Here is a 24960-nt window from a genome sequence, read left to right as displayed (position 1 = left end):
TCTGTGCTACTGAGATGATCCAGCCGGACTCAGTGGTCATCAGACCAGCAGAGACTCTGACCATCAACTGTAAAATTACTGGAGCTTCTATCACTGAGAGCAGCAGTCATCTTGGAACAGCTTGGATCCGACAACCTGCAGGAAAAGCTTTAGAATGGATCAACGTCATTTTTTATGATGGGAGCATAGCTGCTAAGGATTCACTGAAAAACAAGTTCTCCGTCTCTCGAGACACGTCCAGCAACACAGTAACTCTCCAAGGAAAGAATCTGGAGCCTGGAGACACAGCTGTGTATTACTGCGCACGACGTGCTCCACAGTGCATCAGAAAGCAGCTGAAACGTACAAAAACACTTTCATACAAGCACTGGGGAAAGTATTAATTTACCACTAATCTGAGAATGAGTACTCAAAGTAAAGGTCGCCATTGTCATTCACATCACCCTCCCTGTGATCAGTTCCAAAAATTGCATTAAGATGCTTGAGTGCATTTCTTTCTTTAATTTTTAATAGATATGGGAATCTCTTTATCAATTCCTGCAATGAGTGCTGTGCTATAATGCAGTTATTAATTGAGATATATTAATATTTATTAGGAACTCGATTGTTTTTACTGTTAAAATGCCTCAGTTTCAGAAAAAAATTTCTAAATTTTTTATACATTTAAATGTATTTGCACATACTAAACATCAAGAGGGAGTTCACTAAAAATAGTAGTAGTAGTCCTTATTTTACATGAGCGCATTCAAACACCTATAATCAAGTTATGAAACTTCTTTTGAGTAAATGCACCCTGTCACTTCACAATTGTGCCACTAGGCGGCGACAAATGTAAACAATTTCTAAGCATTCAGGAAGAACCATTGCTTACTTCCTCATCAAGCCTTAAGGACACTGCAGTCTCAGAGCTTCGGTGGTTGATTTTTAAATTCTATTTGAACTTTTCAGGGCTGGACTATGCAAATTAAACTAGTGGCTCAATCCTTTTAAATCCTGAATTTTTTACATTTATAGCTGACTTGTAGTTTGTGTTTGATTACACTGGGAGTTGTGGTTTTAAATCTTTGGGATGGAGTGGAGCAGCTTTTGGAGCTTGATCATTGTGTCAGTGCTTGTTCATTGTGAGTCAAAATTGCCTATATTTGTAGTAATTTTAAAACTATATTTATTTTTATGGCATTTGGCATTTACAACTATTTAGAGTGAATTACAAGTCACAGAATTTTAAAAATGTAGGTGGATGTAGTGTTAGGAATATTGTTGTTATTGCTGTAGTGTGGTGTGGTTACCCGGACAAGGAATAGAACCCTGGTTTAACAAATCTACCTACTACACCAAAGAATGATATATATTTCAAATATCTCTTAATGCATGTATATTTGTTTTTTCCAGATTCCTGCGGACAAACATTGATTGAATCTGAACCAGTGGTCATTAAACCGGATGGATCACATAAGCTGACCTGTACTGGCTCTGGATTTAACTTTGACAGCTCCTGGATGGCCTGGATAAGGCAGGCTCCTGGGAAAGGCCTGGAATTTGTTTCAACTATTGAGTATGACAGTGATAGGAAATATTATTCTAGTGCAGTTACAGGAAGATTCACCACCACCAGAGACAACAGTAAGAAGCAGGTGTATCTGCACATGACCCAACTGAAGACTGAAGACACGGCGGTTTATTACTGCGCCAGAGATGCACAATGACACAAGAGGTTTCAACATGGTACAAAAACTGCATTTGGCTCCACCTTAATTAAACCTTAAGTGAAAATAGTTTTAAATAATAACAGTAATAATAATTTTAAACATCTTATAAACATAAAAAAAAATCTGATTTCTATGAAAATATTTCTATGATATTCTTTATGAACATCAAGAAAATACTTTCAATTAATGTAAATCATGTAAACTATGCATCCATTCATAACACATTTATAATTAATTTGCAACATAAAGCATTTCTAACAATGTTTTGCACTTTAGCAATAAATATGTAATAGCTGGACCTATAAATGTCATGGTATTGTGGTGTTCAGGGGTTTAATTCTCAGCTTAGGCGGCCACACCATGGTTAATAACCAATTAATACATTTATTTCATGGCACTTTGCTCTTATAAAACAATGGGATTTCTGCCATTTCTTCCTTTTGTGCAATAAACAAATAGCATTACCCTAAATATTAAAGAGTATGGTTAGGTTTTTGTTGTGCCACTCCAGGGTTTTGTAGCACTGTGTTGCTATAGCGTACACAGTAATAAACAGCTGTGTCTTCTGCCTGCATATTCTGGCCTTGTAGGGTCACTGTGCTGCTGGACGTAACTTGACTGATGCTGAACTTGTGTTTCAGTGAGTCTGTGCCGCCTGTGCCTCCATTGCTGCAAATATAACCGATCCATTCCATCGCTTTCCCAGTGGGATGACGGATCCAGTTTGTGCAGTAGGTGCTATCAGTCAAGGAATATCCAGAGACTTTACATTCAGTAGTCAAAGACTGACCAGGCTGGACAACCAGATGACCGGGCTGAACAAAATCAATCTGCCCAAGAACAACTACAAAGGAACAAACACGTTCACATCAGTAACTTATTTCCATAATGTTAACTTCACAGGACAAGCAACAAACAGCCTTAACTAGTGATGGAAGTTAATAAAGAAATGTGTTTCTTCATCTTTATATTGGTCAGTTACTACTGGTCAGAAAAGTTGGAGCTCTCAAATTATGCAGAAATAGAGATACAAGGTTTTTACCTGACAGTGAAGATACGCATAAAGCAAACCTGTGCTCTGTTATTTGTTGTGTTGATATTAATACAGAAGCTACCAATGTGTAAAATACTGAACAGAACTTACAGGAAGCAGCTGCAAGCAGCATCACCAAACATCCGACTGCTGCTGACATTGTTTTCGTCAAAGCTGTTTTCTGGTGGAAACGGTTATTCCAAAGTCCAGCTTAATAATGAAACACTACGATGAAATTTGCATCATGACTTAATGTGGAGAAGTGGAACCCATTAGATTTTCTAACCCAGTTTCTTTGTGGGTGTGGCTTTCAGACCCCAGTGAAGAAATCTGTCAAATAATTTATTTCATTTTTTACCTCAGAAAACAGCAGGTTTCTGCACCTGTAGTGAAACCCTGAGATGAGCAACGAGTACCATTTCCATTCATCAAATATTACTCACTGAAAAATTAGAATTAGAATGAATCAGAATTAATATAATCTTAACTTTTCTTGCCATGCCCAAATGCCAAGTTAATTCAAGCACAACATGTTTTTTATATTACAAATTCTAAAAAGCAGTCATTGGATGCAAGATGAGACCATGGGGCGTCAGACCCCAAAAATGTTGCTGGGCCCCACTAAAATCACAGTGGTGAAAAGGCAATTTGATTCTGAAATGCTGAGCAGAACTATTGGACATGCCACACAAGTTCACTACAGGAACTACATTTCCCATAATGCCCAAGTGTCTTTCTGAAAACTTGAGTGGCTCTTACAGTGAAGCTAATTTTACACCAGACGCAGTACGTGAGAAGTGACATGCTGAGTGCAATACAGTGCTACATTAATAATGAGACCAATAGCCTGATGTGGCAGCAAGTCAGGTTAATATTGTTGCATGTGTTTAAATGTAAAGGCTGTGTTTAAATTTAGTCAATAAAAATGTATTTAAGAAATTTAAAAACTTCAAATAAAAACTTTTGTAGGTGGTATAATCACTGGAAAATGCTGGGCAAACAGAAACCGCTTTCACCCCGTTACACATATGGGGTAGAGTGATATAACAAGTGCCGCTGAACGTCCCGACACTTCTTACATGCTGCACCACTTCAGGTGTGAAATCATTGCCTCAGAGTCCATTTACTTCTGTTTTTTTGCACAGAGTAGTGGACACGCAATAGGCTCATAGCTATATTAGTCTAACTCATATATTTCTGTGTATGTGTGATTTTGTGAGGTCTTTTTTCTGGTGGTTTCCTTTGATTAGCATATTTATTGTGTTATAATATATATATATATATATATAATGAACCCCCCACACACACACACCCCATGGACATTCCCTATTCAAATGCAGTGTGGTGTAAGTGGTAAGTTCCTGGCTGTCTGTGTTACAAGCAGATATTTAAGACAACTCTTCCACACAGTCTAGTACATTCTCCAATGATGGCTCAGAGGTTCAGCAGTAGAATGGGTCTGAGATATTGCATTTTAATGGCACTAATTTCCTGTAAGTTCTACATTTGTTGACTCTTGCTCTCGTCTCGCAGACTATTCTCTCTTCTTATGTAATAATTCCTAACTTGTTATGTTATTTTCTGTGTAACTATCTTTAACTCAGATGCATATGGACAGTCCCTGACCTCCTCTGAGTCAGTGGTGAAGAGACCTGGAGAATCTGTCACTCTGTCCTGTTCTGTGTCTGGTTTCTCGATGAGCAGCTACTACATGCACTGGATCCGTCAGAAACCTGGGAAAGGACTGGAGTGGATTGGATACATTGCTGGTGGCACTAGCACTTACTTTGCCCAGTCACTCCAGGGTCAGTTCTCCATCAGCAAAGACAATAGCAAAAACATGCTCTACTTAGAGGTGAAGAAGCTGAAAGCTGAAGACACAGCAGTGTATTACTCTGCTCGAGACACACACTGATGCAGAAGAGCTACACACTCCTATAAAAACTCCAGCTCAGTCTTATGGGACTGAATTGTAAGCACTCTCTGAGTGTGGAGCAGAACCCTAGGAACACTCATCATCAAAAACATGATCAGGTCACATGCAGAGCTGTGCTTTGACCTCTGTTTGAATATTGTTCTGGTCATTTTTGTTGTTTTTTCTCATATCCCCAATGTAATAAAAACACACTGTACAAATAATACGGAACATACAAAACCAGTGATAGGACTCGAATACAATAACAGCTCTGTTTAATAAAAAAGTGTAGCTAAAAAGTGTATCTGGACAGGATAAGATCATCAAACACTACTGCAACAGCAAATGAGTGCAAACAAATACGTACACCCACTGCACACACTAGGGGGCAGACAGTGCAAAGCAACAAGTGCAAAATGCCTTCCAACACTCAAAACAAAAGATGTATACACACGATGAACTTTATATTCAAACATTGACTTTGGTCAAGATCCATCCTTCGTATTAGTGTCAGCAGCAAGTACCAAAACCAATGTTAACTGGTCACAGTGCGTAAATTATTCTGCTGATTTACATTTCAACACATTTTTACTGTGGAATTATAAAGAAATTGGAAACTGTGATGAAGGTAAAAATGCTAATGTGTCAGTGGACAGTGAAGATCTAGGACTGACATGTGACCAATATTTATAGCGTCTTACAAATAGACTGAAAACAGCAGTGGAACACGGATAATTTGTGGCCAGAATTGTCTGAAGATAAAGAAAGTCCAGTTTTCTAAAATATGTAAATATTTTATGTAAAAAATATCAGCATCTACTCTTAATATTGCATTCAAAATTCAGGCCCAACATTTGAATCCAGTGAGTAACCTCAGCCACTAGAGGGCAGGATATGCAAATTTAGACCACATCATGTAATAAAAATCACATTCTCCACAGAAATGCTGCATTAGTCACGTTAGCATTCAGTCCAGACTTCAGTGCAGCGGCTCTGAGAGTAAAATGAAGATCCCAGTCATTGCTGGTTTCATCTTATTGTCCATAGAAAGTAATTATTAACCAAAATCCTCTGCAGAGATATGATGATTAGTCTATAGTCTAACTCATATATTTTTGTGTATTTGTGCTTTTGTGAGGTCTTTTTTTCTGTTGGGTTCCTTTGATTAACCTATTTAATGTGGTCTTGTGTCTTTGTTTTTTCAGGTGTCGTGTGTGATGAGATCAGGATGGATCAGTCTCCTCCTCAGGTGAAGAAACCCACAGAAAGTGTCAAGATTTTCTGTAAAATTTCTGGATTTGACATGACAAAAACTACATACACTGGATAAGGCAGAGACCAGGAAAAGCTCTGGAGTGGATTGCACAGACCTCCTCTGAGTCAGTGGTGAAGAGACCTGGAGAATCTGTCACTCTGTCCTGTGCTGTGTCTGGTTTCTCGATGAGCAGCTACTGGATACACTGGGTCCGTCAGAAATCTGGGAAAGGACTGGAGTGGATTGGATACATTGATACTGGCACAAGCGCTTACTTTGCCCAGTCCCTTCAGGGTCAGTTCTCCATCAGCAAAGACAACAGCAAAAATATACTCTACTTAGAGGTGAAGAAGCTGAAAGCTGAAGACACTGCAGTGTATTACTGTGCTCGAGACACACTCTGATGCAGAAGAGCTACACACTTATATTAAAACTCCAGCTCAGTCTTATGAGACTGAACTGTAAACACTCTCTGAGTGTGGAGCAGAACCCTAGGGACATTCGTCATAAACATCACGTCGCATGGTGATCATCTACATGAATGTGTAAATGTTATTCTATAATAATCCTATAAACATTCCTGTTATTTACTGGGTCACTGACTGATACCAACTGTTAAGTGGCATGGGACAGCTATTATTAAGAACACCATGAGTACATAAGGCTGATATATGGGCTCAGCAAAATAGATTTACAACAGTTTTAGTGATAACTGAATAGTGAATGCATTTTAAACACATGCTTTCCACTGGCTAGATGTGACAGATGTAAACATTCCTTGAGTGAGGAGTTGGGAACTGAAGACATTAATTACCATCAACTCTTTTGAACATTACACTCCAGTTTGTTGGGGCATAACTTTGCATTAAATTAACATCCCTCTATAGACATGATCACATTTGCTGTAGGAGATAACATTTAATTTAAAGTGAATTGTAGTCAAGTGTCTTACTTTCATAATCATCTCAATAATAAACTTCATTAATATTATTATCATTGTCAACAGACCAAATAATTATGTCAGACACTGATCTACTGTAGAGGTGAATACAAGAAAAAAGTAGTGCAAACAAATATGGATACACAATGTCTGCATATGCCTACTGCACCCACTAGAGGGAAGACTGCACAAAGCAACAAATGCAAAATGCCACCAAACACTTACTTCTTACTCAGCCACTGACATTGATCAAGATTTATCTTTAGTATTAGGGTCTGCAGCAAGTAACAAAACAATCATAACTGAACTTCTTTTTTATTCTTAAATTATAAGAAAATGGAAGCTGTAATAAAGGTAAAGGTGCAAATGGTGTCAATGGAGGATGAAGACCTAGGACAGACATGTGATCAACATTTACATTGTCTTACACATAGACTGAAAACAGCAGGGGAACATGGGTATGGATACCCATGTTCAAGAAATTTCAGTTTTATGAAATACTTATCTAGAGTCAGGTCAGCATCTACTCCATATATTACATCCAGAATTCCTGCCCAACATTTAAATCGAGTAACCTGAGCCACTAGAGGGCAGGATATGCAAATTTAGACCCCATCATGTAATAAAAATCACACTCTCCACAGATATGCTGCATTAGCCACGTTAGCATTCAGTCCAGACTTCAGTGCAGCGGCTCTGAGAGTAAAATGAAGATCCCAGTCATTGCTGGTTTCATCTTATGGTCAATACAAAGTAATTATTAACCACAATCCTCTGCAGAGATATGATTAGTCTATAGTCTAACTCATATATTTTTGGGTATTTGTGCTTTTGTGTAGTTTTTTTTTTTGTTGGGTTCCTTTGATTAACATATTTAATGTGGTCTTGTGTCTTTGTTTTTTCAGGTGTTGTGTGTGATGAGATCAGGATGGACCAGTCTCCTCCTCAGGTGAAGAAACCCACAGAAAGTGTCAAGATTTTCTGTAAAATTTCTGGATTTAGCATGACCAGCTACTTCATAAGTTGGATAAGGCAGAGATCAAGGAAAAGTCTGAAGTGGGTTGCATGGATGAATGCTGGTAGCAATGATGCAACATGAAAGATCACTTTGTCCTGAGCGAGGACATTCCCAAAAGAACACAGTTCTTAGAGGCCAAGAGTCTGAGGGTGGAGGAAACTGCTGTTTATTACTGCGCTCGAACACCACACTGATAGAGCGGATGAAGCAGCTGGACAAAAACTTCCTCCACAACAAATCATTCCCCAGGCAGATGGCGACTTAGTTATAAAAGATCTCCAACTCCTTGAAATGTGTTTTTAAGCCCCTTCTCACTGTCTTTCTGTTACATATGACATTGAAAGCTGCCAGTCTGGATATGGCCAGAATTACCCCAATATTGACAAATATTTGTAATTCCAAACCACTTCAAGTAAAAATCTCATGTCTTATAAAGACGAAAAATTTGACTTAAGTGAACAAGACTGAATTATGTTGTCAAAGAATAGATAGTTTTCTTTGTGGTGTGTTAACTGAAATGTAGCATAGATTAAGAAACCAATTGTTGTACAGCACTAAGATTTCTTCTAATTTTGCCTTTAACTAGAAATATAGGCGCATTAGAAATATTTTCGCTTGAAAGAGTGTCACATGACAATTGATTGTGTACTTCCTTCAGCTGTGAAATTGCTGACCTGTGGACCTTCTTGCACCATAAACTAAGGCACGTGACATGAGCAGGTGTTGTGCATCTAGTGACTTAATTGAAGGGCTTAAAAGGAATGGTTTTCAGAGGCTAAAGTATGTCTGTTTGATTCTGGGCTTTTGGTGGTGTGAGAAGTATAGCAAGCCTTTGGTCTCTAAGCACCAGTTCCTTCAGAAATGGCTTGGAGAAGCAATAGGTAACTGTTTATAATGGCTGTGTTCTTAGCTTGGCAATGTTTTTTTTGAAGAATGGGTTGCTGATCACATGTTGTCTCATAGGCTATGGATGCTCCTCATTGCTTTATGTCTCTTGAGGAATGCCTGTGGACATCCAGGTTAGAGTGAACAATCTCAGTTATCTTAATCTCCTTTTGATTAGGTTGTTAAACATGTCTTAATGTGATTTTTCTCTTTCTTTAAGTGCAATGTAAAGGACTTCCAGAGGATCAGCTCAGTCAATGGGATGCTGTATCACAGCAGTTACAAAAGCCTGGGTCTTACTCCTTTGAAGCTAAGACGAGCGCAGATGAACCCAATATTGTGTTTGGTCAACCCAGCTCCACATCAGGTGTGATCCCACAGATTAGCCAGGACTCCAGTTCACAGTTTGTACAAATGAGCAGTCAGCTGGCCCCTTCTGTAGGTTTTCCTGCAAGTGTGTATCTTGGTGGTAGTCTACCTGTGCGCCAGAGTGATAGCCTTGTATCTCAGGCCCAGTTTTCTGGTAGCACTGGGACCAAACTTCAGCAGCAAGGTGCACTACAACGAGTATCTTCTGGCATCCTTCAGTCTGTATCCAGTGGTCAAGCCTACTCTAGCCAGTTTGGTAGCTCGAATGTCCAAACCACTTCCAGCCAACCTGGTGCTACCTGGATTACATTCTCACAGCAGGTGGGGGTGCCACAAGCTTCTCAATCCCAAGGATCCCCGAGTCACCAAATAGCATCTGGTCAGCAGGTCCCTAGCTCTCAGCAACCTGGCAGTGTCTCATCCCAGGTCTCAGAGCAGTCAGGGGTGCCACAAGGTTCAAAGCCACAAGAATCCCTGGATCAAGTCACCTTTAGCCAGCAGGTACCTAGCTCTCAGCAACCTGTCAGTGTCTGGTCTTATGTTTTGCAACAACTTTCTCAGCCACAAGGATCCCTAGGTCAAGTCACTGTTAGCCAGCAGGCCCCTAGCTCTCAGCAACATGGCGGTGTCTGGACCCAGGTGCCACAAACGTCACAACCCCAAGGGTTCCCAAGTCAAATTACGGTTAGTCAGCAGGTCCCTAGCTCTCAGCAACCTTCCAGTGTCTCATCCCAGGTCTCAGAGCAGTCAGGGGTGTCACAAGGTTCAAAGCCACAAGGATCCCAGAGTCACCAAATGCCATCTGGTCAGCTGGTACCTAGCCCTCAGCAACCTGGCAGTCTCTGGTCTCAGGTTTTGCAACCACTATCTCAGCCACAAGGATCCCTAGGTCAAGTCACCTTTAGCCAGCAGGCCCCTAGCTCTCAGCAACATGGTGTCTGGACCCAGGTGCCACAAATGTTACGACCCCAAGGGTTCCCAAGTCAAATTATGGTTAGCCAGCAGCTCCCTAGCTCTCAGCAACCTGGCAGTGCCTCATCCCAGGTCTCAGAGCAGTCAGGGGTGTCACAAGGTTCAAAACCACAAGGATCCCTAGGTCAAGTCACCTTTAGCCAGCAGGTGCCTAGCTCTCAGCAACCTGGCAGTGTCTCATCCCAGTTCTCAGAGCAGTCAGGGGTGTCACAAGGTTCAAAGCCACAAGGATCCCTAGGTCAAGTCTCCTTTAGCCAGCAGGTGCCTAGCTCTCAGCATCCTGGCAGTGTCTGGACTCAGGTGCCACAAACTTCACAACCCCAAGGGTTCCCAAGTCAAATTATGGTTAGTCAGCAGGTCCCTAGCGCTCAGCAACCTGGCAGTGTCTGGTCTCAGGTTTTGCAACCACTTTCTCAGCCACAAGGATCCCTAGGTCAAGTCACCTTTAGCCAGCAGGTGCCTAGCTCTCAGCAACATGGCGGTGTCTGGACCCAGGTGCCACAAACTTCACAACCCCAAGGGTTCCCAAGTCAAATTACAGTTAGCCAGCAGCTCCCTAGCTCTCAGCAACCTGGCAGTGCCTCATCCCAGGTCTCAGAGCAGTCAGGGGTGTCACAAGGTTCAAAACCACAAGGATCCCTGGGGCAAGTCACCTTTAGCCAGCAGGTGCCTAGCTCTCAGCAACCTGGCAATGTCTGGTCTCAGGTTTTGCAACCACTTTCTCAGCCACAAGGATCCCTAGGTCAAGTCAGTGTTAGCCAGCGGGTCCTTAGCTCTCAGCAACATGGCGGTGTCTGGACCCAGGTGCCACAAACTTCACAACCCCAAGGTTTCCCAGTTCAAATTACAGTTAGTCAGCAGGTCCCTAGTGCTCAGCAACCTGGCAGTGTCTGGTCTGAGGCTTCTTGGCAGGCAGGTGTGCCACAAGCTTCAAGCAATATTGCTACAGTTTCTTCCCAGTCTCAAAGTTCCCCTGTTCAAGTTGGCCTCATTGCCCAAACAAGACCAGTAAGCCAGCCCCTGTACCCACCACAGAGTTTAGGAGGTAGCTTGGCTTCAACAGCTCAAGGCAGTCCTGGTGCCAAGTATTTCAGTCCCAGCCAGTTCCCTCCCCAGGTGGCTAGTCAACGGACACAAGTGGGTGTTCATTCGCTAAAGGCAAAGCTCTTCACTAGTGGTGGTAAACCTGTTGTCTCGGGCAGCCTGAGACCTGTTAATGATGTTCCAAAACAGACTGTGCCCTCTCAAGATGCAACTACATCACAGGCTTCTAGTGCCCTGTCCCAGGTTCAGAGTGCCCCAAGTAGTCCATATGGAGCCCAAGTTGTATGGTTTGACAGAGTTAGCCAAGTAAGTCAGCCTTCAGAAGCCTATGACTTGTCTCAAATGTATTCCAGCAGCTTTAGTGGTGGGCAGCAACAGCCAGGCTTTGCTGTGGACTTGGCCCAAGCTCAACAGTCTCCTGTGGCCCAGGGTGCATCCAGTGGTTCTGCTACCTCAACTTCACCAGGCTCATATGGCACTTTCTCAAGCCAAAGCTCTGCTGCTGATGCCATCAGTGGGAGCTGGAGCGGTCCTTCAGTGGCTCAGGTGGCATCCAGTGACTCTGCCTCATCTGTGACCCAGTCAACATCTGGCAGCTCCTCAGCAGTTGCACAAGGTTTTTACAGTGGTTCTCAAATTCCAAGCTCAACTGGCTACAGCTTCTATCAGCGTCTGAAGGAGCCTTCCTACAAGCCTGGATGTCGGAGCAGAATTTGAAGCTGTGAATGTTTCTGATAGTATGCTGGAGTGGAGCCTAATCTAGATTTAGTTGGCACTGCTCTTGTTTACTAATTTTCTAATAAAGATGTTTGTGCTTGATCACTGAGTGTTCTAATTGGTCAAAAATCTAAATGCTTAATGCATTGTATCTAGCTTTTCCTCACAAATGGCTTATCTGCAAGTAGCTGGTTATTTGCCTTATTTCACAGCATTTAAACACATGCTTACCACTGGCTAGTTGTGACAGATGTAAACACTCCTTGAGTGAGGAGTTGGGAACTGAAGACATTAATTACAATCAGCTCTTTTGAACATAACACTCAAGTTTATTGGGTCATAACTTCTCATTAAATTAACATCCCTCTATAGACATGATCACATTGGATGTGGGAGATATCAACATTAAATTTAATGTGAAATGTAGTCAAGTATCTTACTTTCATAATCATCTCAATAATAAACTTCATTTATATTATTATCGCTGTCAACAGACCAACTACTCCATGAAAGATCACTTTGTCCTGAGCGAGGATGTTCCCAAAAGTACACAGTTCTTAGAGGCCAAGAGTCTGAGGGTGGAGGACACTGCTGTTTATTACTGCGCTCGAGACCACACTGATAGAGCTGATAGAGCAGCTGATCAAAAACTTCCTCCACAACAAATTATTCCCCAGGCAGATCGCTACTTAGTTAAAAAAGGTCATCTCCAACTCCTTGAAATGTGTTTTTAAGCCCCTTCTCACTGTCTTTCTGTTGAATGTACACATTAGTTGCTGAATAACACGGTTTGAGGTTTGTGATTAAATAGTAAATCTATCAAACCAAATGCCACCGACTTCTTCCCCATTCAGGCATTTCATATTCCACACACTAGCTTCGCGTCCCCAAGTCCGACAATCCTACCCAGCTGGTAGGTTCTTCTTTTCGAACTGACTGTGTCTTTGGAGCTCAGCAGGCTTGGAGGAGAACCTTAAGTGTCCAACACAAATGTAAGCAGTTAGCTAACATAAACACTAGCATTGTGTCATATATTTATTATAATTCAGTTATTAAAATATGTTTGATTGCTTTGGATTAAATGAGGTGCTGTTTTTCAAAGAGGGCTTGCTCTTGTTTATGCTTTTCATGACAAATTATAACTTTTAAAAATTAATATTTGAAGACTGTTAAAGATTTTCCAAAAGCAAGTGTGAAGATTTGAGTTCATAAACAACATGTACTGAGCTAAATAAGGGAAACTGTGAGGTTTTTGTAAAAGGTATCAGCATGGTTTATAACTATGGTGCACAGACCCTTGGAAAAAACTGCTATATTTGGAGTTTGCAGAAGTCATTTGTGGAGATGGATGAGGAGAGGTTTCAGAAACGCTCAACTTCTTTATTATTAATGCATTAATACATTGACTGTTATGCTACATTTTAGTTTAGTACATTTCTTTGAAAAGGATGTCGTACATACACCATGTCAGTTTAGTTGCTGCTGTCTCTGTCTTTTACTGAGTAACTGACTCACTGAATAAGACCCACTGCTGACACGCACACTCACAAACATCACCTAAAACATAAGGTGCTGTTACACAGTTATAAGTACTGAGTGTTTATTTGAGCTGAGACTGTGTCTAACTTCAGCTGGAATTGTATAAACAGTGATAGGTTAAGCATGTGAAGGTAAAGTCATCAAACACTGCGGCATGACACTTAAGTGCTCTACTATGTCCAACTAGACACAGGAAATGTCACTTGTTTATGTAGTCTGAGGTAAATTACCGGAAATGACACTGTCCAACACCAATACTTTCCTCTGTCTAAACCTATAGACACTCCCTATTCAAATGGAGTGTGGTGTATGTGGTAAGTTCCTGACTGTCCGTGTTATAAACAGATCTCTAACACAACACTTCCACACAGTCTAGAACATTCTCCAGTGATGGCTCAGAGCTTCAGCAGGAGGATGGGTCTGAGTTACTATGTTTTAATGGCACTAATTTCCTGTAAGTTCCACATTTGTTAAATGTTGTTCTTGTCTCTAACAATATTTTCTCTTCTCAGGTAATAATTATTCACTTTTATTTACTGTTTCCAGATACATATGGACAGTCCCTGACCTCCTCTGAGTCAGTGGTGAAGAGACCTGGAGAATCTGTCACTCTGTCCTGTGCTGTGTCTGGTATCTCAATGAGCAGCTACTACATGCACTGGATCCGTCAGAAACCTGGGAAAGGACTGGAGTGGATTGGATACATTGATACTGGCACAAGCGCTTATTTTGCCCAGTCCCTTCAGGGTCAGTTCTCCATCAGCAAAGACAACAGCAAAAACATGCTGTACTTAGAGGTGAAGAAGCTGAAAGCTGAAGACACAGCAGTGTATTACTGTGCTCGAGACACACTCTGATGCAGAAGAGCTACACAGTCGTATAAAAACTCCAGCTCAGTCTTATGGGACTGAACTGTAAACACTGTCACAATGTGGAGCAGAACCCTAGGGACAGTCGTCATGAACTACATCATGACGTCACATGGTGATCATCTACATGAATGTGTAAATGTTATTCTATAATCATCCTATAAACATTCCTGTTATTTACTGGGTCACTGACTGATACCAACTGTTAAGTGGCATGGGACAGCTATTATTAAGAACACCATGAGTACATAAGGCTGATACATGGGCTCAGCAAAACAGATTTACAACAGTTGTTAGTGAGTGCTGAATTATGAATGCATTTTAAACACATGCTTTCCACTGGCTAGATGTGACAGATGTAAACACTCCTTGAGTGAGGAGTTGGGAACTGAAGACATTAATTACCATCAACTCTTTTGAACATTACGCTCCAGTTTATTGGGTCATAACTTTGCATTAATTTAACATCCCTCTATAGACATGTTCACATTGGCTGTGGGAGATAACAACATTTAATTTAAAGTGAATTGTAGTCAAGTGTCTTCCTTTCATAATCATCTCAATAATAAACTTCATTAATATTATTGTCATTGTCAACAGACCAAATGATTAAGTCAGACACTGATCTACTGAAGAGGTGAATACAAGAAAAAAGCAGTGCAAACAAATATCGATACACAATGTCTGCATACGCCTACTGCATCCACTAGAGGGCAGACGGCACAAAGCAACAAATGCAAAATGCCACCAAACACTTACTTACTAACTTCTTACTCAGCCACTGACATTGATCAAGATTTATCTTTAGTATTAGGGTCTGCGGCAAGTAACAAAACAATCATAACTGAACTTCTTTTTTATTCTTAAATTATAAGAAAATGGAAGCTGTAATAAAGGTAAAGGTGCAAATGTTGTCAGTGGAGAATGAAGACCTAAGACAGACATGTGATCAACATTTACATTGTCTTACACATCGACTGAAAAAAGCAGGGGAACATGGGTATGTATACATTGTGTCCAGAATTGTCTGAAAATTATGAAAGCCCAGTTTTCTAAATTACTTTTCTATAGTCAGGTCAGCATCTACTCCATATATTACATCCAGAATTCCTGCCCAACATTTGAATCCAGTGAGTAACCTGAGCCACTAGAGGGCAGGATATGCAAATTTAGACCCCATCATGTAATAAAAATCACACTCTCCACAGAAATGCTGCATTAGCCACGTTAGCATTCAGTCCGGACTTCAGTGCAGCGGCTCTGAGAGTAACATGAAGATCCCAGTCATTGCTGGTTTCATCTTATGGTCCATACAAAGTAATTATTAACCAGAATCCTTTGCAGAGACATGATTAGTTTATAGTCTAACTCCTATATTTTTGTGTATTTGTTCTTTAGTGAGGCCTTTTTTATGTTGGGTTTTTTTGATTAACATATATAATCTGGTCTTGTGTCTTTGTTTTTCAGGTGTTGTGTGTGATGAGATCAGTATGGACCAGTCTCCTCCTCAGGTGAAGAAACCCACAGAAAGTGTCAAGATTTTCTGTAAAATTTCTGGATTTAGCATGACCAGCTACTACATACACTGGATAAGGCAGAGACCAGGGAAAGGTCTGGAGTGGATTGCACGTATGAATGCTGGTAGCAATGCTGCAACATACGCAGACTCCATGAAAGATCACTTTGTCCTGAGCGAGGACGTTCCCAAAAGTACACAGTTCTTAGAGGCCAAGAGTCTGAGGGTGGAGGACACTGCTCTTTATTACTGTGCTCGAGACCACACTGATAGAGCTGATGAAGCAGCTGGACAAAAACTTCCTTCACCAGAAATCATTCCCCAGGCAAATGGCTACTTAGTTATAAAACATCATCTCCAACTTCTTGAAATGTGTTTTTAAGCCCTTTCTCACTGTCTTTCTGTTGAACGTACACATTAGCTGCTGAATAACACGATTTGAGGTTTGTGATTAAATAGTAAATCTATCAAACCAAATGCAACCAACTTCTTACACTTTTAGGCATTTCATATTCCACACACTAGCTTGGCATCCCCCAGTCACACAATCCTACCGAGCTGGGAGAGTAAAGACTAACATGAGTTTCTGAGACACATGCAGCTCCCTTGCTTCTCTTCGAACTGCCTGTGTCTTTGGAGTTCAACAGGCTTGGAGGAGAGCATTAATCCTGAAACACTAATGTAAACAGTTAGATTTTTTTTTATAAAAGGTATCAGCATGGTTTATAACTATGGTGCACAGACAAAAACCCCTGGAAAAAAACTGCTATATTTGAAGTTTGCAGAAGTCATTTGTGGAGATGGATAAGGAGAGGTTTCAGAAATGCTCAACTTCTTTATTATTAATGCATTAATACATTGACTGTTATGCTACATTTTAGTTTAGTACATTTCTTTGAAAAGGATGTCGTACATACACCACGTCAGTCACCCTCACACCTTTTGAAATTTTGAATTTAATTTTCAGTGAATTTTGAGTTTTGTTGCTGTCTGTCTCTGCCGACTTTTACTGAGTAACTGACTCACTGAATCAGACCCACTGCTGACATCCACACTCACTAACATCACCTGAGACATAAGGTGCAGTTACACAGTTATAAGTACTGAGTGTTTATTTGAGCTGAGACTGTGTCTAACTTCAGCTGGAAGTTGTATAAACAGTGATAGTGATCAGTGCAGCTTTCGATACAATTGATCATACTATTCTGCTAGAAAGATTAAAAAACATGGTTGGAATAACAGGAACAGCCCTATCATGGTTTAAGTCTTACCTCACAGATCGCTATCAGTTTGTAAACGTAAATAATGTTTCTTCTACTCATACAAAAATGAGATTTGGAGTTCCCCAAGGCTCCATTTTAGGACCTTTACTATTCATATTATACATGCTGCCACTGGGCAGAGTTATTAGCAGGCATGGCATTACCTTCCACAGTTATGCAGATGACACACAGTTATACATATCAGCCAAACCAGATGACAAACCTACACTAAAGAAAATGGAGGACTGTGTTAAAGAAGTGAAGCATTGGATGTCATACAATTTCCTTCTGCTAAACAGCGACAAAACCGAGGTTCTCCTTCTAGGTCCAAAACCTGCTATAAATAAGGTATCAGATTTAATACATAATTTTGACCTACCTGTTCTCCCGAGCTCATCAGCTAAAAATCTGGGTGTTATAATTGATTCAGATCTATCATTTGATCAGCATACAGGTAACATTACAAGAATAGCTTTCCTACATCTTCGGAACCTCGCTAAGTTAAGAAATTCCTTATCCCTCCCAGATGCAGAAAAATTAATTCACGCTTTTATTACATCAAGATTAGATTATTGCAATGCACTTTTATCAGGATGCTCCAGCAGAAACCTGAGTAAACTCCAGTTAATTCAAAATGCTGCAGCCAGGGTCCTCACTAAGACTAGAAAATTTGATCATATCAGTCCAGTCTTATTGGCCCTTCACTGGCTTCCAGTTAAATTCCGTATTGATTACAAAATTCTTTTACTCACGTATAAATCCTTACATGGTCTCGCCCCTGAATACTTGCAAGACCTCATCACACACTATGAACCACCAAGATTACTCAGATCTCAGGGCGCCGGCCTCTTACTAGTACCCAGAATTCATAAGACGTCAGCGGGGGGGAAAGCCTTCTCCTACAAAGCCCCTCAGCTCTGGAACAATCTTCCAGCTAGTGTTCGGGACGCAGACACAGTCACTATGTTTAAGTCTAGGCTCAAAACACACTTGTTCAGTTTAGCCTTTGGCAACTAACCTCTGTCTAGTTTAAGGTTATCGTTTCAGGAACTCATGGACATGGAGAATCAGGGTAAACCTGGATGATGTGCTCACAATTTCTCTTGCTTGGAATGAAAGGATGTCTTTGCCTGAGCTCCTTCTGGTTTCCCTACTCCCAGTCTGTTACAGTCTGATCCGTCACTACACTAAAATATTCACATGCTCTTATTCTCTGCTGCACTCAACTAAACTAACTGCTTCCCTTTTACTGTTTTACTGTTTTCTGAGAGAATGGTGGCCCACTGATGGAAGACTGTTTGCTGGATTCTCCTGCAGACCAGACCAGCTGCTCACCTTATTATTATTATTATTATTATTATTATGTAGCATAATGACACTTCATTGGTGATCATTTAAAATTCAATCTATAGTTTGATCAGAGGAGGATGGGTCCCCTTTGTGAGTCTTGGTTCCTCCCAAGGTTTCTTCCTCCAGCCTCGAGGGAGTTTTTCCTTGCCACTGTCGCCTTCGGCTTGCTTGCATTGGGCTTTTATTTAAATGTTCTGTTTTGAAACTGTGAAGCTGCTTTGTGACAACGTCAGTTGTAAAAAGCGCTATACAAATAAATTTGATTTTGATTTGATTTGATTTGATAGGTTAAGCATGTGATGGTAAAGTCATCAAACACTGCAGCATGACAATTAAGTGCTCTACTATGTCCAACTAGACACAGGAAATGTCACATGTTTATGTAGTCTGAGGTAAATCAACGGAAATGACACTGTCCAACACCAATACTTTCCTCTGTCTAAACCTATAGACACTCCCTATTCAAATGGAGTGTGGTGTATGTGGTAAGTTCCTGGCTGTCCGTGTTATAAACAGATCTCTAACACAACACTTCCACACAGTCTAGAACATTCTCCAGTGATGGCTCAGAGCTTCAGCAGGAGGATGGGTCTGAGTTACTGTGTTTTAATGGCACTAATTTCCTGTAAGATCCACATTTGTTAAATGTTGTTCTTGTCTCTAACCATATTTTCTCTTCTCAGGTAATAATTATTCACTTTTATTTACTGTTTCCAGACACTTATGGACAGTCCCTGACCTCCTCTGAGTCAGTGGTGAAGAGACCTGGAGAATCTGTCACTCTGTCCTGTTCTGTGTCTGGTATCTCAATGAGCAGCTACTGGATGCACTGGATCCGTCAGAAACCTGGGAAAGGACTGGAGTGGATTGGATACATTGATACTGGCACTAGCACTTACTTTGCCCAGTCCCTTCAGGGTCAGTTCTCCATCAGCAAAGACAATAGCAAAAACATGCTGTACTTAGAGGTGAAGAAGCTGAAAGCTGAAGACACTGCAGTGTATTACTGTGCTAGAGACACACTCTGATGCAGAAGAGCTACACACTCGTATAAAAACTCCAGCTCAGTCTTATGGGACTGAACTGTAAACACTGTCACAATGTGGAGCAGAGCCCTAGGGACATTAATCATAAACTACATCATCACGTCACATGGTGATTATCTACATGAATGTGTAAATGTTATTCTATAATCATCCTATAAACATTCCTGTTATTTACTGAGTCACTGACTGATACCAACTGTTAAGTGGCATGGGACAGCTATTACTAAGAACACCATGAGTACACAAGGCTGATATATGGGCTCAGCAAAACAGATTTACAACAGTTTTAATGATTGCTGAATTATGAATGCATTTTAAACACATGCTTTCCACTGGCTAGATGTGACAGATGTAAACACTCCTTGAGTGAGGAGTTGGGAACTGAAGACATTAATTACCATCAACTCTTTTGAACATTTTACTCCAGTTTATTGGGTCATAACTTTGCATTAATTTAACATCCCTCTATAGACATGATCACATTAGCTGTGGGAGATAACATTTAATTTAAAGTGAATTGTAGTCAAGTGTCTTACTTTCATAATCATCTCAATAATAAACTTCATTAATATTATTATCATTGTCAACAGACCAAATGATTAAGTCAGACACTGATCTACTGAAGAGGTGAATACAAGAAAAAAGGAGTGCAAACAAATATCGATACACAATGTCTGCATACGCCTACTGCACCCACTAGAGGGCAGACGGCACAAAGCAACAAATGCAAAATGCCACCAAACACTTACTTACTAACTTCTTACTCAGCCACTGACATTGATCAAGATTTATCTTTAGTATTAGGGTCTGCAGCAAGTAACAAAACAAATAATAATTGGAAACCACTTTTTTATTGTAGAATTTTAAGACAATTAAATTAAAGCTGTAATAAAGGTAAAGGCGCAAATGGTCTCAGTGGAGAATGAAGACCTAGGACAGACGTGTGATCAACATTTACATTGTCTTACACATAGACTGAAAACAGCAGGGGAATGGATACATTGTGTCCAGAATCGTCTGAAAATTAAGAAAGCCCAGTTTTCTAAATTACTTTTCTATAGTCAGGTCAGCATCTACTCCATATATTACATCCAGAATTCCTGCCCATCATTTGAATCCTGTGAGTAACCTGAGCCATTAGAGGGCAGGATATGCAAATTTAGACCCCATCATTTTTGTATTTGTTTTTTTGCAAGGCCTTTTTTATTTTGGGTTCTTTTGATTAACATATTTAATGTGGTCTTGTGTCTTTGTTTTTTTAGGTGTTGTGTGTGATGAGATCAGGATGGATCAGTCTCCTCCTCAGGTGAAGAAACCCACAGAAAGTGTCAAGATTTTCTGTAAAATTTCTGGATTTAGCATGACCAGCTACTACATACACTGGATAAGGCAGAGACCAGGGAAAGCTCTGGAGTGGATTGCAGAGATGAATGCTGGTAGCAATGCTGCAACATACGCAGACTCCATGAAAGATCACTTTGTCCTGAGCGAGGACGTTCCCAAAAGTACACAGTTCTTAGAGGCCAAGAGTCTGAGGGTGGAGGACACTGCTGTTTATTACTGCACTCGAAGACCACACTGATAGAGCTGATGAAGCAGCTGAACAAATACTTCCTTCACCAGAAATCATTCCCCAGGCAGATGGCTACTTAGTTATAAAAGATCATCTCCAACTTCTTGAAATGTGTTTTTAAGCCCCTTCTCACTGTCTTTCTGTTGAACGTACACATTAGCTGCTGAATAACACGATTTGAGGTTTGTGATTAAATAGTAAATCTATCAAACCAAATGCAACCTTCTTTTTACACTTTTAGGCATTTCATATCCCACACACTAGCTTGGCGTCCCCCAGTCACACAATCCTACTGAGCTGGGAGAGTGAAGACTAACATGAGTTTCTGAGACACATGTAGATCCACTGCTTCTTTTCAAACTGCCTGTGTCTTTGGAGCTCAACAGGCTTGGAGGAGAGCATTAATCCTCCAACACTAATGTAAGCAGTTAGCTAACATAAACACTAGCATTGTGTCATATATTTATAATAATTCAGTTATAAAATATGTTTGATTACTTTTGATTAAATGAGGTACTGTTTTTCAAAGAGGGCTTGCTCTTGTTTATGCTTTTCATGACAAATTATAACGTTTAAAAATTAATATTTGAAGACTGTTAAAGATTTTCCAATATCAAGTGTGAAGATTTGAGTTTATAAACAACATGTACTGAGCTAAATTAAGGGGAAAGTTAGGTTTTTGTAAAAGGTATCAGCATGGTTTATAACTATGGTGCACAGACAAAAACCACTGGAAAAAAACTGCTATATTTGGAGGTTGCAGAAGTCATTTGTGGAGATGGATAAGGAGAGGTTTCAGAAACGCTCAACTTCTTTATTATTAATGCATTAATACATTGACTGTTATGCTACGTTTTAGTTTAGTACATTTCTTTGAAAAGGATGTCGTACATACACCCTGTCAGTTTAGTTGCTGCTGTCTCTGTCTTTTACTGAGTAACTGACTCACTGAATAAGACCCACTGCTGACATCCACACTTACAAACATCACCTGAGACATAAGGTGCAGTTACACAGTTATAAGTACTGAGTGTTTATTTGAGCTGAGACTGTGTCTAACTTCAGATGGAAGTTGTATAAACAGTGATAGGTTAAGCATGTGAAGGTAAAGTCATCAAACACTGCGGCATGACAATTAAGTGCTCTACTATGTCCAACTAGATACAGGAAATGTCACTTGTTTATGTAGTCTGAGGTAAATCACCGGAAATGACACTGTCCAACACCAATACTTTCCTCTGTCTAAACCTATAGACACTCCCTATTCAAATGGAGTGTGGTGTATGTGGTAAGTTCCTGACTGTCCGTGTTATAAACAGATCTCTAACACAACACTTCCACACAGTCTAGAACATTCTCCAGTGATGGCTCAGAGCTGCAGCAGCAGGATGGGTCTGAGTTACTGTGTTTTAATGGCACTAATTTCCTGTAAGTTCCACATTAGTTGACTTCTTCCTCATGTATTAATTCTTAGTACATTATTTACTGTGTAAATGCCTTTATTTCCAGATACATATGGACAGTCCCTGACCTCCTCTGAGTCAATGATGAAGAGACCTGGAGAATCTGTCACTCTGTCCTGTGCTGTGTCTGGTTTCTCAGTGAGCAGCTACTGGATGCACTGGGTCCGTCAGAAACCTGGGAAAGGACTGGAGTGGATTGGATACATTTATGGAGGCACTAGCACTTACTTTGCCCTGTCTCTCCAGGGTCAGTTCTCCATCAGCAAAGACAACAGCAAAAACATACTCTACTTAGAGGTGAAAAAGCTGAAAGCTGGAGACACAGCAGTGTATTACTGTGCTTGAGAAACACAATGATGCAGAAGAGCTACACACTCGTATAAAAACCCAGTGTTATGGGACTGAACTGTAAACACTCTCTGAGTGTGGAGTTGAACCCTAGGGACAATAATCATCAACAACATCATCACTTCACATATAGAGCTGTGCTTTTACCTTTGTTTGAATTTTTCTCTGTTCATCTGTTCATGTGCAATGGGCTTCTGAGAATATTTCTTCATAGTTTTCACAAATCCATTACCAGTTTTTCATCATTCATTGTCTATAAGCGATTATCCAGTTCAGGGTCGCGGAGGGCCCGGAGCCTACCCAGAATCATTGGGCGCAAGACAGTAACACACCCTGGAGGGGTCACCAGTCCTTCACAGGGCAAGACGCACACACACATTCACTCACACACTCACACCTATGGACACTTTTGAGTCTCCAATCCACCTACCAATGTGTGGGTTTTTGGACTGTGGGAGGAAACCCACGTGGACAAAGGGAGAACACACCAAACTCCTCACAGACAGTCACCCAGAGCGGGACTTGAACCCACAACCTCCAGGTCCCTGGAGCTGTGTGACTGTGACACTACCTGCTGCGTCACCGCTCCGCCCAGTTCATGTATTCATTCATTCATTATCTGTAACCGCTTATCCAGTTCAGGGTTGCGGTGGGTCCAGGGCCTACCTGGAATCATTGGGCGCAAGGCAGGAATACACCCTTGAGGGGGCGCCAGTCCTTCACAGGGCAACACAGACACACACACATATTCACTCACACACTCACACCTACGGACACTTTTGAGTCGCCAATCCACCTACCAACGTGTGTTTTTGGACTGTGGGAGGAAACCGGAGAACCCGGAGGAAACCCACGCGGACACGGGGAGAACACACCACACTCCTCACAGACAGTCACCCGGAGCGGGACTTGAACCCACAACTGCCACCGTGCCGCCCCCCGCCCAGTACAAGTTTTTATTAAAGTTTATTCCAAATATATTTAAAATACTTTTGAAAATCATAGCAAAATTGTCCAAAAATGTGAACATAAGTTGCTGTAACCTTGAGTTTTGTTGCCGAAAAGAGTCCATATATTTTACTGAGTCACTGACTGACTGCTTCCCACTGCTGAAACACAACCTGGCAATTATAATTAGTAACAAAGTCCCGATCGTACTTCTTATTTGTAAAATACTACAACATGACCACTAAGTGCACTGCTGTGTCCAGCTAAAAGGAGGAAACTTCATATGTTTATGTAGTCTGAGGTAAATCACCAGAAATGACACTGTCCAACACCAGTACTTTCCTCTGTCTAAACCTATAGACACTCCCTATTCAAATGGAGTGTGGTGTATGTGGTAAGTTCCTGGCTGTCCGTGTTATAAACAGATCTCTAACACAACACTTCCACACAGTCTAGAACATTCTCCAGTGATGGCTCACAGCTTCAGCAGGAGGATGGGTCTGAGTTACTGTGTTTTAATGGCACTAATATCCTGTAAGTTCCACGTTTGTTAAAATGTTGTTCTTGTCTCTAACAATATTTTCTCTTCTCAAGTAATAATTATTCATTCTTATTTACTGTTTCCAGACACTTATGGACAGTCCCTGACCTCCTCTGAGTCAGTGGTGAAGAGACCTGGAGAATCTGTCACTCTGTCCTGTTCTGTGTCTGGGCTTACTCTTAGCTGGTTGCACTGGATTCGTCAGAAACCTGGGAAAGGACTGGAGTGGATTGGGCGCATTGATAGCGGCACTGGCACCATATTTGCCCAGTTGCTCCAGGGCCAGTTCTCCATCAGCAAAGACACCAGTAAAAACATGCTGTACTTAGAGGTGAAGAAGCTGAAAGTTGAAGACACAGCAGTGTATTACTGTGCAAGAGAGTCACACTGATACAGAAGAGCTAGAGACTCGTCTAAAAACCTCCTCCAGCTCAGTGTAATGGGATACACAGTATCTGTATATACCTACTGCAGCCTCCAGGGGGCAGAATGTACAAAGCAACAAAGGAAGAATATCTCCAAACACTTAAAACACAACAAACACAAATTATGAATTGCTTCCTCAGCCAATGACATTGAACAAGAATTATTCTCAGTATTAGTGTCTACAACTAGTACCAAAACCCATAATAACTGGACTCAGTGGGT

At 40.9% G+C, this 24960-nt stretch overlaps 2 protein-coding genes across 2 annotated transcripts in view; both read left to right on the top strand.

Moving 5' to 3' along the window:
* The window catches only part of LOC136665205 (immunoglobulin mu heavy chain-like), a 118373-nt gene that overhangs the window by 41091 nt on the left and 52322 nt on the right, over nucleotides 1-24960 (top strand). The window lies entirely within an intron of this gene.
* LOC136664317 (uncharacterized) lies at nucleotides 8662-11975 on the top strand. The gene is made up of 3 exons (XM_066641452.1): nucleotides 8662-8751; nucleotides 8834-8889; nucleotides 8976-11975. Exons 1-3 carry the CDS (start codon nucleotides 8732-8734, stop codon nucleotides 11855-11857), a joined length of 2958 nt encoding a protein of 985 aa, XP_066497549.1. The 5' UTR covers nucleotides 8662-8731; the 3' UTR covers nucleotides 11858-11975.

Source organism: Hoplias malabaricus, chromosome 13, assembly GCF_029633855.1.
Source record: "Hoplias malabaricus isolate fHopMal1 chromosome 13, fHopMal1.hap1, whole genome shotgun sequence".
NCBI lineage: Eukaryota > Metazoa > Chordata > Actinopteri > Characiformes > Erythrinidae > Hoplias > Hoplias malabaricus.
This window is presented reverse-complemented; position numbering and strand designations above follow the sequence as displayed.

What these genes read in the sequence shown, in the direction of transcription:
- LOC136664317 (XM_066641452.1), top strand. Translation starts at nt 8,732, where the DNA reads ATGGCTTGGAGAAGCAATAG. An exon ending in ATGGCTTGGAGAAGCAATAG is followed by an intron (nt 8,752 to 8,833) that starts GTAACTGTTTAT and finishes GTTGTCTCATAG; the next exon opens with GCTATGGATGCTCCTCATTG. An exon ending in GAATGCCTGTGGACATCCAG is followed by an intron (nt 8,890 to 8,975) that starts GTTAGAGTGAAC and finishes TCTTTCTTTAAG; the next exon opens with TGCAATGTAAAGGACTTCCA.